This window comes from Antechinus flavipes, chromosome 4, assembly GCF_016432865.1.
Source record: "Antechinus flavipes isolate AdamAnt ecotype Samford, QLD, Australia chromosome 4, AdamAnt_v2, whole genome shotgun sequence".
Lineage (NCBI taxonomy): Eukaryota > Metazoa > Chordata > Mammalia > Dasyuromorphia > Dasyuridae > Antechinus > Antechinus flavipes.
Window position 1 is genome coordinate 260,760,588 of NC_067401.1, and position 14,200 is coordinate 260,774,787.

The 14,200-nt window shown below is 35.6% G+C and overlaps 2 protein-coding genes across 4 annotated transcripts in view; both read right to left on the minus strand.

Moving 5' to 3' along the window:
* LOC127561991 (gamma-aminobutyric acid receptor subunit rho-2) overlaps positions 1-6,104 on the minus strand; it is a 53,352-nt gene extending 47,248 nt beyond the window's left edge. Inside the window, exon 1 of the mRNA XM_051997387.1 lies at positions 5,701-6,104. Coding sequence (XP_051853347.1) covers positions 5,701-5,813 — 113 coding nt within the window. The 5' untranslated portion in view covers positions 5,814-6,104. The remainder of the gene's footprint in view (positions 1-5,700) is intronic.
* Positions 6,105-11,624: 5,520 nt separating this feature from the next.
* The window catches only part of UBE2J1 (ubiquitin conjugating enzyme E2 J1), a 45,830-nt gene continuing 43,254 nt past the window's right edge, over positions 11,625-14,200 (minus strand). For all 3 annotated transcript variants that reach the window (XM_051997389.1, XM_051997391.1, XM_051997390.1), the window contains exon 8: positions 11,625-13,910. In XM_051997389.1, the coding sequence (XP_051853349.1) occupies positions 13,629-13,910 (282 nt within the window). In that variant the 3' untranslated portion in view covers positions 11,625-13,628. The remainder of the gene's footprint in view (positions 13,911-14,200) is intronic.

The following is a 14,200-nucleotide window of genomic DNA, read 5'->3' on the forward strand; positions in this document are numbered from 1 at the left end:
AGAAATATTTGTATAATAGCATCAATATTGTAAAAGCAAACAATTTTGAAAGGCTTAAGAATGTTGAAGAATACAATGACCAATCATAATTACAGAGGACTTATGATGAAACATGTTATCCATCTCCTGAAAGGTAATGGACTGGGGGGTGGAAAACAAGATATATATTATTCTGATTTGACCAATTTGGGAATTTATTTTGCTTTACTATGCAAATTGTTACAAGAGTTTTGTTTTTTCTATTTTTTTTTTCAAAATGGGGATAGAGGTGAGAAAGTGGATTTTATTTCATTTTGAAAAATAAAATTTAATTTAAAACAGAAGAAAAGTCTCTCCTTTGCCCTCACCCCCTAATTCTTCTCATTGTTGGGAAAGTTTTGAATACTTTCTTTTTTCTAATACATTCCTAATACAATAAATAAATTCACTTGCAATTAATCTCTCTACTAATTAAGATAAGTCTCTCATTACAAACTAGATAATCACAAAAACAAAAACACTTGGGCAACGATCAACAAGTTTTCAGTATGAACAAATTTCTAAGAAAGGGAATGGGAAGTGAAAGGTTGAATGAAGTAAGAGATGTTGGTGGGCCAGAGAATGGCCAGTTAGTTTAGAAAAGCTTCCAGAAACAGACGCCCTCCAGACTGTGAGAGAAGAGTGAAGTTTTTTTCTTCCATGTATTTTTAACAGTTTGGTGAGAATGTTCATAGTAAGGAAAAGGACCAAATGCAAGAGGAAGGATCAAGATAAGACTCCAGTGAAGAGAAGATAACAAATTGGGCTAGAGAGGTATATGAGGGCAGACAGGGTAGTGCTGACCAGTGAATCATGAGACCATAGATTTAGATGTGGAAGGATAGATCCAACCAGACTCCCTACATAATGAGGAAACTGAGACTGAAATGTTATTGACTTGCTCGGGGTCACACAGGTAGAGGCTATCTCAGGTTGTATTTGAACTCAGGTCTTGCTTATTTCAAAACTAATGACCTCATTCCAATAATCTTGTGATGAAGAGAGCCATCTACACCCACAGAGAGGACTGTGGGAACTAAGTGCAGATCAGAACAGAGCATTTTCACTCTTTTTGTTGTTTGCTTGCATTTTGTTTTCTTTCTCTTTTTTTTCTTTTTGAAATTTTTCTTGTGCAGCATGATAATTGTATAAATAAATATATATAGGATTTAATATATATATTTGAACACATTTAACATATATTGAATTACTTAACATCTAGGAGAGGGGATGGGGGAAGAGAGGGAAAAATATGGAACATAAGTTTTTGCAAGGATCAATGTTGAAAAATCATCCATGCATATGTTTTGAAAATAAAAGGCTGTTATTAAAAAAAAAAAAAGAAAAAAAGGAAAGACTAATGTCCTTTCTACTATGTCACAGTCCCTATGAATGGAAAGTTTTCAAGATTAGGGTCAGAAATTTCTATGTGATTCCAGAAGAGATCAGGGACTGCAGAGACCATCTAGTATAATCCATTCATCTTACAGATGAGGCCAAAAGATGTTATTTGACTTGCACTAAAATCACACAGGTAGTACAGTACAATCCAAACCCAACTTTTCTAACTCCAACTCCAGATTGATTTTGACATCACTATCTCATCTCTTCAAGGAGGGTTGTTGGTAAGCAAACAGATGTGGACAGTGACTTTGGCAACAGGATAATAGGTGGCTTACATGAAGTTTGCTAAAGTAGGAATCTGGCAATGAGTTGGAGCAGGTGAATATGAGAGGTTTTAGAAAAATAAGGGAAGAAGGGAGGGAGCAAAGAAAGAAGAAAGGAAAAGAAAGAAGGGAAGGAAGAAAAAGAAAGGAATAAAGGTAAAGAAAGAAGGGAAGAAGAAAAAAGTCATTAAAAAGGAAAGAAGGAAAAATGAAAAAGAAAAAAAAAGAATCAGAGTAAAAAAGGAAAGAGAGGAAAAGGGACATAAAGAAGGAATGAAGACAAGGAAAGAAAGAAAGGAGGAAGGAAGGAAGAATCTAAACTTTATAGTTTTACGTGGATGTACTAACCTAGGGTGATGGAGAAATTGTATCAAAGGAAGGCTTTGGAGACAATTTTTGCCATACCATATTTTATCTGGCAATAGAAGATTCAGGTTAAGGTATCCACTCTGAAGACAGCTAGAGATCAAAGATAGGGAAGGGCAAATTAACTGATTGCTCCTGATTTGCTCCTGATATTTCTTAGTCGTTCATAACCCTGGAGTGTCATGAATGAAAAAAAATTCCACAAACTTGTGGTCTTATTTTGTTTATAATTCTCCTGACTTTTGAAATTTCTTATCAAATTCTTATTTGTATGTAAATGAGACTACATTTCTCTCCCATATCTTCTCTATTGAGGATACTTTGCATTCAACCAATATACAAAATGAAGAAAATCCAAATGATTTGTGTAAGAAAATAGTAATGGACACGGATAGGGCCATATGCAAGAAATGAGCATGGGATTTTCCAAGGTCCAATGGGACCTTGGAAATAGCTATAAAGAACTTAAAAAAGCAAATGCTATGGTGGAGGAATAGTCCTTCCAGCAAGAATATGAGAGCCCTGATAAATCCTGATAAACAATATATAGTAAATAATTCTGTCCCATCCATGCTTTTCTCTCCATTCATGGGGCCACCACCCTAGTGGCCCTCATCACCTTCCCATAAACTACTGCAACATCTCCTTATTGGTTTCTTTTTCCCAAGGCTCTTTCTTCTTCACTCCATCCTCCTAACAGCTGGCAAAATGACTTTCCTAAAGCATAAATTTCTATAAGTCCATGTCACTCACTGTTTTCAAAAAGTTTCAGTGGTTCCTTATTACTTCTAGGATCAAACACAGAGCCTTCTACTTGGCATTTAAATATGTCTACAATCTGGCTCCACTTATTTTTCTAGCCTTATCATCCAATACTCCTGTTCACACACAATCCGGCCAAAGTGATCCTGTTTTTACTCACATGTGCAATTTCATCTCCATCTCCATGATTTTCACACTAGTCCTTATTGGCTAAAATAAATTCCCTTGTTTCTGCCTGCTGGTTTCCTTCAAAGCTCAGCTCATATACCTACATGATGAGGTCTTTCTTGCGTCTCCTCCCCAATGGCTAGTGCACTACCTTCTCAATTAATTAATTTTTAAAAAATATACTTAAAAGTGCATGTTTGCTTTCTGTTAAGACTGTGAGCTTGTGGAAGGCAGATGGTTTCATTGTAGTTTGCATCCCCAACATGAGGCACAGTACTTGACACAAAGTAGGCACTTAATGCTGATTGAGAAGCAGATTTGGGACTTGAAGCCAAGTCTTCTGACAGTCAAGGCCAGAGCTGGAAGACTTATGTGGTAGGGAGAGAGAATGCTATTAGTAGCCAGAACTCCCAAGACCTACAATACTTAGTTCAGGTATTATTACATTTGTGATGTCCTTTACCAATATGAACTCTGCTCATCCATTATGGTGGAGAAATAACTTAGGGAATTTTGGGGTAGGAGGAAATAAAGTTAGGGAGCAATAAATTAAGATTTGTTGGGACCCTTCTGAACTCTGCAAGAAGAGAATGCAGTGTATTTCATGAGACTGTACTACATATATTTTGTATGCAATAAGAGGAAAGGGTATCATGATATAATGGAAGAAATGGTAGATCTTGAATTCAGGATCACATTAATTTGAGTTCTGCTTATCTCTCAATACCCCAAACCACTCTCTGAGACTACAAGTCAAACAAAGGTTGTTGAATTGCACAAGTGAAGGAGGTGAACATAGGAGTGACAGATCGAGACCTTCCCTCTTGTTCTTAACCTCTCAAAAAAATAAGGAATCATAGTCTTTGTGTGCAGGAAAAGGGGAAATAAAATCTGCATAGTTAAAAACAAATTTTGGCAAATTAATGATTTAAATACAAACATCTGCAAAACTGAAAATATATGTTTTATATACTTTAAAGGGTTATGACTGAAAAATGCTTAAATGTTTGTTATTGAAGTCTCAAGAACTGCTATTTATGTATTTAAGAACAGATAAGCCCTGAATAAACTATTACCCTCTAGAAATAAAGTAAACTCATTTTCAAAGATACTATCACTGTATATTTAATAATTAAAATTTAATTCAGTAACATTTCTATATTATTACGTATGGAGCCAATATCAATGTTTTAACAGTCAATCCTAGCTGTTCTCTGGTTTGTTCAGAATATATTTAGAAATGAAATCTTCACAGATTTAACAGATCCTGAGTTTATTTATGCCCAATGAAAAGCCATATTACATATTTTATATATTTTTTGTTTTGTATATTCATATGTATTTTTAAAATTTAAAAAATTAAATGCCAATTTAAAACATCTAAATTGTTTAACTTATATATATAAAAATTTCATCTTATTTTACTGATGACATTTGTCTTTTCATCATAGTCATTTTAACTTTCCTTTCCTATCTCTGAACCCTCCTTTGTATAAGGAAAAACAATTAAGCAGAAACACCCAGGTACTGTTACTCATTTCCTATATAGGTTCCATGTCTCACCTACATTTCTTGAAACTTTTTCCAACAAGCATATATTTATAGTCTCAGGTTTGAATATTCCACATATTCCACTTAATTCAGTTTGGCAAATTTGGCTTGTTCATCTTTTCCAGGGGTCCTCAAACTATGGCCCGAGGGCCAGATGCGGCAGCTAAGGATGATTATCCCCTTCACCCAGGGCTAAGTTTCTTTATTTAAAGGCCCACAAAACAAAATTTTTGTTTTTACTATAGTCCGGCCCTCCAACAGTCTGAGGGACAGTGAACTGGCCCCCTATTCAAAAAGTTTGAGGACCCCTGCTTCTAAATCATGAAGTGATTAAATCCTACTGTCACTCTAAAGGATGCTTTCAAGGGGCTTTCCCTCTGCATATATCTGTCAAGAATGATAGGGGGTTGGAAGATGCATGATTTCTTGATAATGGAACTTATCTACATTGATTCTCACATATGGTAACATTGAGAAAGAAAAGTATATTGATTGTATGTGTATAACCTATATCAGATTGCTTGCTGACTTGGGGAGAAGGGAGAAAAAATATGGAATTTAACTCTTACAAGAATGAATTCTGAAAACTATTTTTACATGTAATTGGAAAAATAAAATATTGGTGAAGAGAAATTAAAGTATAATCTGAGGATTAAAGCTTTTGTTCCCCAATGCCTCCCACACATAGTTTTCAGAAATTTCCCTCTTAAATCAAGAGTTTCACCTGGGGAAAATAACAAAATGAATGAATTATCATTTAACTGTTTCCCTTTTTGTCTTTATGTCTGTCTCACACACAGTAGGCAGATGATTAATAAAACTTTGATGATTGAATGAATTGCCCAGGGATACTGTATTTGAGTCTGTTTTCACAGAGCTATAGGAAGTTAGCCATTTTTTTGACAGCAGTTTAGAAATCCCAGCTTCATCAAGATTAAAGAACACTGTTCTGGGAAGACTAAGAGGAGCTTGCTTGGTGTAAATTCACTGTGGGGGGGTAGTAGCATCATTAACATTCCAAACCTCTGGAAGGGGGGGAAATCCAAATCTGACAAACTCCTTATCTAATGAGGAAATAAGACTTTTTCAAGCAAGAGGGTCCATAAATGTTACATGGAAGTCTGCAAAATATGCCCAAGAATTTCAGAACCCTCCTCTGGTTCCTTACCTTAGCCTGGGCATTTCCAGCTGTCCAGACCAGCGTCTCCTCCTGGGATTCCTGCTTTCCACAAGAAGGATGAGGCAAAAAAGGAATAAAAGGAGTCTGAGAAAATAAGGCATTTTGGGAAAGGCAGTTAGGAATTAGGCTACTGTCCAGTTACTTCTTACAGGACAAGTCTTTCCTGGTTTCCAGACTGACTCAGCTGAAAATCCCAAGTTTTTGCTGAACCTGGAGGATCATTATTAGGGAAGGCTGTTTTTCTGAAGCAGTAGTTTTCGTCTGGTGATCAGGGCTTTTTTCTCTCTCCCTTCTCTCTCTATCACTGTCTCTCTCACTGCTGCTTGGTGATTGGCCATTAAGAAGTTTCTCCTGTTAGTCAGATTCTGCTTCCATTTGGTTCTGAAATTCAGTCTTTTGATTGAAACTGTTACATATATATTTTTATAAATCCCTTCTCCATGACAGCTTTTTGCTTACATCATTAATCTCCTTCTCTCAGGCTACATAAAACCAAGCAAGCTGTCATTTTCATTTGGAAGGCTTGTGAGCATTCAAGATGGACTGAATGGGAAAGGTTTATAAGAATGCAAAGGTACAGGCAAAAACAATGAGTAAATTCATGAACTGACTTGTTATCATGAGACTAATTATCTAACAAATTGTTCTTTGATTTTTAGCCTCAAAGGGACATTAATAAAGACAATCCTTTGAATTTTAATACCTATTTCACACCAAAAAGGAAGATATTTTCACAAAAGCCTTAAATATTTCCATCCAATCTTTAAGGTACATAGTTAAAATACATGAAAGGAAATTAAGGAGGGATGCAAACAAGAATCTCAATAGTGGTTGTTTAATCCATGTTCAAGTCTTCCAGAAGATTGGAGTTTTCTTGGCAAAGATATTGGGAGTGGTTTGCTATTTCCTTTCCAGTTCATTTTATACATGAGAATCTGAGGCAAACAGGGTTAAATGACTTGCCCTGAACAATAAGTGTCTGAGGATGGATTTGAACTCAACTCTTCTTAACTCCAAGATCAGAGCTCTATCTACTGTGCCATCTAGTTGTCCTATATGTGTATATGGAAATTCATATTTACTGATGACTATTAAGCTCAAAAATTTTTTTTAAAATTTATTTAAGAAACAAATTGCATAGTTATTTCTAAAAGGTCCCGAGAAAACCTGTTTTAATGAAGATTAGCTTCTTCTGTAATGAACCCATTTCCCTTTTTTAATTTTTCCTTTTTAAATGAACCTTAATTAGGGAGCTCTAGTGAGGAATGTGCTCTCCTAGGAAACTTAATTAGCCAATAAGTACTATTTATACTAATATATTAAAACTGTTTTTTAAAAAAATCCTATACTTATTGCTAACCTACTGATTGGCCTTGGAGCCAACCAGATAGTACAGTGGATAGGACAGAAGATCTGAAGTCAGGAAGATCTGAGTTTAAATCTCCCCTCAGATCTATTAGCTGTGTGGCCCTGGGCAAGTCAATTACTGTTCACCTGTTTAATCTGTAAAATGAGCTGGACAAGGAAATCGCAAACCATTCCAGTATTTTTGCCAAGAAAACCCCATATGGTATAAGAGAGTCAGAAAGATAAAATAGATAGGGAAACAGGCTGTGGCTGAGTGAATTGCTCAGGGTCACATGGCAAGTAAGTGTCTGAGACTGGATTTGGATTTAAGTCTTCTTGAGTCTGGTCCCAGAGCTCTATCCGCTGTACCTCCTTTAAATGCTTTAGTCCTGGACACCATGCTTCTTTCAATTCTATCATTTCATACTGAAGCTTTTTTTGTTTTCATTTTTTTGCCAGCCTTCCCTATGTCTGCCTTTGCATTAAAGTCATTATGTATATATTGCATTTGGCTCATACAAATTTTTCATCCAGTGCCAGCTCTAAGTGCAAAGATTCTAATTATCTTTATGGTGATCCATTTCTTCAATTTCACCATGAGCACACCAAGGTAAACTAACCAGCCAGGAAATATATGTTTCATTTGGGGACAAAATAAATCAACTTCATCAGTTTTATTTGCCATTCTGAGAAGAATCCTTCCAATAAATAGAAATGTCCAAGAAACAGAAGTTTCTTCTGCTTTCATTTATAGTTGGAATGCCAATACCACTAGTTTAGTTCCTCTAGTTCATTTAAATTATTTGTAAATGGCCTAAGAACTGAACCATTCTTAATACCCTCTTTCCCTTTCCATTCCCCCCAGTTTAAGACTGCATCTATCAAATTCTAGTTTTTAAAATGAGGGAGGTGATTGATCCTATATGCTATATGCTATCCTTGTCAGACCATATGCAGAGCATGATTTTTTTGAGAAGCTGGTGTGCCTCTAGTGGAAGGCACTAGAAGTGAGGGGACTCAAAACTGGTTGAGATAAAGTTTAAATGAAGAAATAGTGGGAAGAGGGGAAATGAAAATTTCGATCATCTATCTGAAGGCTTAACATGGAGAGGCAGGATAGGCTCTAAGTGCAGAATGAAAAACATTCGAGAGGCAGATTTTAGTTCAATATATGTAAAAACTTTTTTCAGTAGTCCTTGTCCAAAAAACAGACTCATACCAGTAAAAAGATTCTGACTTTGCTGTCTCTGGAAAGATATCTTCAAGTCTAGTCTGGAGAAGTTTTTGTAGAGTATGTTCTACACAGGATTCCTGCTTAAGTAAGGAGCTGATCTAGGATCACTTCCAATTGAGATTTTGTGAGATGAGAAACAAGCAATAAGCATCCTTTATTTAGACCTGGTTTAAGTGCTAGTGATTAGGGTGGGAAATTTCCAAAATATTATAACATAGCATCTAACTTCCCTTATTTGGATACTGTATTTCTACCTATCCCATATTATATGTCCAATTAACAGAATAAAAATAACAATAACAAAAAAATAAGATAAAAAAGTCAAGACTTTTTTAAAAAGCTTTTTTCTAAAAGTTTCTAAGATAAAAAGGATCACTAAGGTTCAACTAGAGACTTTTGCCTACAGACAAAAAGCTTCAAATACATAGCCCTGGAGCAACTGAAGATGTTTACCGAACTGTAGGTTTAAGCCAGAACTACCCTGGGAAAGAGAAAGCCTGACCTCAGGACAAGGATATGTACATGATATACAAGAGAGAGATTCAGTGCCATAAATTCAGGATAAGTTCAGCTGATCTTCCAGTCAGCTTTATAAAGATATAAAGCTAGTGAATTTTTGTCCTTCTTGGCTTGCCAACTCTTGAATTGTCTTTAATAAAATATCTTCAATAACGGCAACCTCTTTTAATGGCTTAATTTAAAAAATGAAAAAAGCCAGAAGACTAAAATTTTAGAGTAAGGACTAGTTAATAAGGTGTGTCTGATCATGCTTTTTTTGGTTTAAAATAGCAGGGAGTGGGGTGGGGATGCAAAATAAGGCAATGTGACTACATATTCTTGTGTAGCTCTAAAGACAATTCCAAAAGAAGACTTCAAAAAATGTTTTGGGAAATGACAACATTATTGAAATGAGTCTAAGCTTATTAACATGACTATTTTGAAAGGTTTTTCCTTTAAATATCATTAAGAGTGTCTGTATTTTCAATGAATGATTTAAATATAATTCCATAATTCAGACTTTTTGATTAATTCAGGTTAGCTTTAACCCAGTGCTATTTAAATTTAGACTTGTCTATATACACACATATATGCAGGGTGAGGTAAAGCGGGGGGGGGGGGGGGGGGGGGGGGGGAGGTAGTTCTAACCTATTCCATGAACCCTAAGCAACTACTAACTACAGGACTTCAGCAGGAACTTGTAGGGAACATATTTCAAGTGGGTGGGTGATGGGAAGCCTAGTAAGGGGAAGGACAAACAGGAATAACTGATAGGTCCATTCCAACAGGAACATCGAGTTAGTAAGGGAAGTAGTATGACATGGTTGGAAAGGTAGGTTAAAACCATTATTATATATATAGAGAGAGAGAGTGAAGATACTGACACAAAATGACCAGTAGGCTAATTAAAATAATCCAGACCATAAATTATGAAGGCATATGGAAATGTTTTGCATGACTTCCTATATCCTATATATATCATATTGCTTGCCTTCTCAAGGGGTAAGAGGAAGGACTGAAAGGAGGGAAGAATATGAAACAATTTTTTAAAAAAATGAATGTTAATTTTTTTAAAAGAAAATGTCAAAAAATAAAGTTATAAGGGTGGTGGCAATGAATATGAAGAGGCAAAGTCAGATTCAAGAAAAACTGGAAAAATTCAAAGTGCTTAGGAAACTGACTAGGTGTAGGAAGTGACTGGTTTTCACATAAGATTTTATTTTAGAAACAATGAAAAATTTTCTTTTTTCTTCAGAGCAGAAATTTCACTTTCCTCAAAACACAATAGAAAATTGTCTAATAAAAAAAAAAAAAAACCTGAAGATGTTGATGAAACACTGAGCATTTATTTTTTTGTATAATAAAAGAAAAATAAGCAGCATTGAAAACAAAGTGCTAAATAAAAGCCCCCCAATATAATGAGAAAAGCTAATTACATCTTCCCAAAAATTCTATATGAAACAGACATTGAATAAGTTTCTTTTAAAAGTTGCTAACTTTAATCAGCTTGATGTAAACTTAGGCTTTGTGATTACAAGCAGCTGTGGATAACACAAATACAAATACAAGGAACTAAGAGGAAGCTTAACAGGTTGATTTACGAGGTCACTCTCCATGTGCAGTCCCTAATCTGCAATAAAGAAGCAAAAGTTTGTTTTCTTGAACATTGTTAGGGGAAAGATTTAAATGAGAATCCTTTCCCACTCTTTTCAGTCTTACTTGATCCCTAATTTCCCCCAAAGAGGCCAGAATGACAAGTATCTATCCTTAAGAACTTGTGAGAGAAGAAAGGCAGCAAGAGGTTAGGGGTGGGGTAATTTTTGCTGTGCTCAAAGGTGTCTGCTGGAAATAAAGGAGAGGAAAAGATAGGAGTGACAAAATGGACAGCTGGGTCATTTTACTAATAACTATAATGGAAAAAACAAAACAAAAAACCTTTTACTATAATGATCATAGCTTGATAGCCAAGAACATCCAACCAACTTCAACAAATTCTCATACATGGAAATGGCTGGCTGTCTCATGCTGGATTGTTAGAAAAACTTTCTTTAGATCATAGGACATATTCTCCAAGCTATCATGCACCCCTCTCTCCAGGTATTTAAGGATCAAAGATTAGGAAACTGGCAGAGGAAAGAAGAGCAAGTATTTATTTTCATCAAGTGAACAGTGACCATCCTGGGTATTGTGGTTGGGAAAAGGAGAGTGAATGAGGCAGGGGAAGACAAGTGAATTCCCTTCTCACTGGATAAAAAAGGCCACTCCACAGTAGCCCTACATGGGAAGTGTTTTAGCATCATGAGTTGAAATTCAGAACACATTTTCTCAAAGAAACAGTAACAAAAGGCTTGGTGGCCTATTAAACTCTTAATGCAACTTAACAAAAATTTATTAAGTGCCTACTATGTGGAAGGCACTGGACTAAGGAATAGGGATACAAAAATTCAATAAGTTATGGCACCTTCACAATCTATTAACATAGGTGAAATATTGATCTGAATATAGGCCATATTCTTAAAATGAGATAGGGAGATGAAAAATACAGAAAGAGGAAGGAGGGAAGGAAACAAGGAGAGAAGGAGAGGGAAGAGAGAAAGAAAGAGAGAGAGAGAGAGAGAGAGAGAGAGAGAGAGAGAGAGAGAGAGAGAGAGAATGAATGAACAGGAGAACGAATGTTATTATAAGCCATGTTGGGTTATATTTAAACCAGATTTAAGGGGAAAGATGCAGCCTATTTTCAGATCAATATAGTATTGGGGGAGGATTCTTCACAAAGTCTTTGTGCTCTCTGAAGCTTAATAATTTAGGCTGCTGACATGATAGACACAATCTGTAAATATCATAGCAAAGCAAATTTATTAAGGCTCAGGAAAACCACATTACATAGATTTACACAATGTGTTCTCATTTTAAATCTTGTGACAAATGAAAACTAACTACTGTGTGGATGAAAAGAAGAAATGCATCAACTTTAATAACGAAATTAAACTTGCCTTTCAATGCTACTTACAGATTGTTTCATAATTATAACCTATGTCAGTAAAGTTTAAAAGTTACAAGTTTAAAAGGTTTAAAACTGCATAATGAACTTGATTAAGACCTCGTTATCAGTTACATTCTGATTTAAAGTCTTTTTTGGGCTGGCCTCAGAATCTAAACACACCATAATATTTTTTCCTGGTGAGCAAATGCATTCTGTATTCTAAAACAAATAACTTCCAAATAAATTTTAAGAACACAGCCCTTTCTTCAGTTGGGAGCTGCCTGTATTAAAAATACAATCAGCCAGGCATCATGGCGCACACCTGTAGTATCTGCTGCTAGGGAAGCTGAGGCTGCTGGTTGGTTTGCTTGAACCTGGGAATTCTGAGCCACAGTTAAGACTAAAACTTACCAGGTGTTTGCACTAAGTCTGGCACCAATATGGTGAGCCCCCAGGGAGCGGAGATGGAAAAAAAAAGCAGGTTAAAGCTCCAAACCAATCAATCAGCAGTGGGATCGGGCCCTGAGTAGCCACTGCCCTTCTAGCCTGGGTGAGATAGTGAGACCCAGACTCAAAAAATTAAAAAAAAAAAAAAAGAACAACAACAACAAGAAAAGAAATACAATCAAAGCTTTTCAATAATACTGCCCCAGTGATTGCCTGCAATGCTGCCATTAAGTTACATGTATTAAAGAACAAAGAGAATATTTCCATGGCTCTGTTTTCCCACAAGGCATTGGAATAACCCTGGGTAACTGGCATGACATACTCCTGTAAATGAATGGTTTTTTATATTAAAGTTAAGTCTTGGGCTTGAATCACATTGATTTCATCTTAAATACACATTTTTCTCACTTTTTTCTATTACTTGCTTTTTCATAAAGGATGGGCAAAACATTTCTTCAATACATTATGCATATCTTGGAATAATTAAAAGATAGTAGCACTGGGTGAATGATTATATTCCTTATTTATAAATGTTATAAGAACATGTTATATAACCTTCAATTTAAAAAGCAAGATATACAACTGATATAATCAGAGACAACATTCCTTAAGATCAACTTATGTAACTTCAATTGAAAAAGAAATTATTTTCTGGCCTGGACCGTTTCTTTCACTAAAACTAAAAATTTGTGGGGATTTGAAACTATATGGTGAGTAAAAGAAAACGTTCAAAAGCATCATTCCCTTTTCTTAGTCAATATTCTCTTCACTAATGTGGTAACGTTTTCTCCTTAAGTGCTTTTGTCTGAAGCAATTTTTCACCTTTACTAAAACATGGTTTCTCACATGCACATAAATTTCATAAAATGCCCAATTTTACTTTACCTCCTATGAGTGACATTTAAGCAAAACACTAGAATCTGAACCCCAGAAGCAAGAGGGCTTTGCTTCCGTCTCTTCAATTCTTCTCTGCTCCCCAATTATTCCACTCAAGCAGAGATCTAGTACTCAATACAAATGGGCATTGAGCTACTAGTAACACTTGGAATTTAAACACCACTTTTTTATCCAAAGTTTCAAAGAACTTTACAAAAAATTATCACAAATTCATACATAAAGAAATTGAGGCATAGAGAGTTATTAACGATTTTCCAAGAGTCATAATGCAGGCCAGTGGTGGGATGTGGGATTTATGACTTCCAGTCCCTTAAGCTAACTGCTAATATACTCTCTATTGACATAATTAGCCTCAAGATCTGTCTAAATATATACTGACAATTATAAGGATCAAAAAAGGAGATGAGGGGCAAATACAAAAAAAAAATTTTGTAAACAGTTCTTATATCATACCCACTGCAGAATGTTTAATGAAGCATTCGAGTCACAGCTCTTAAGACAAAAGCAATGTTATAACTCAAAGTCAAATATGTACTCATTGGCCAGATAGATTCGTCGGAATATGAGAGCTGCCAATGCTAGAGTCAGGATGACAATAAGTACGGCTGATCCAATATGATCGGTGTTGGGGTTGGCTCTTGGCTGCTGGACCTGAACATCAGATGAACTCGATGATGTTCTTCTTTGACTTTGCTGCTGGGCCCGGCGCTGTCGAGGGCTCATGGAGGTATTCTTGGAAATGGTTTGGGGAGGCTCTTGTAGGGAAGTTGCAGCAATGTTCTGAGCATCATACTAAGAAAATTTAAGAATAGTTAATTGAAGCAAAAAAAAAAAAAACACTCATAGAGACACACATACACAAGTATACAAGCACAACATGTTAGAACATAGAGAGAAACAAATTTGGACAAGAACAGGGTTACCAAGAACTATTCTAAGCGCCTAAAAAACTGGCCTTAAATTTGATGAAACAGACTTATGGGGAAGGATAAGAATAAGGATTTATACAGAGTCTTCTCTACTGACTAATTACCCAAGCTAATCTCCAGTAGTACTCTAGCAATACTTGCTAATACTAGGTT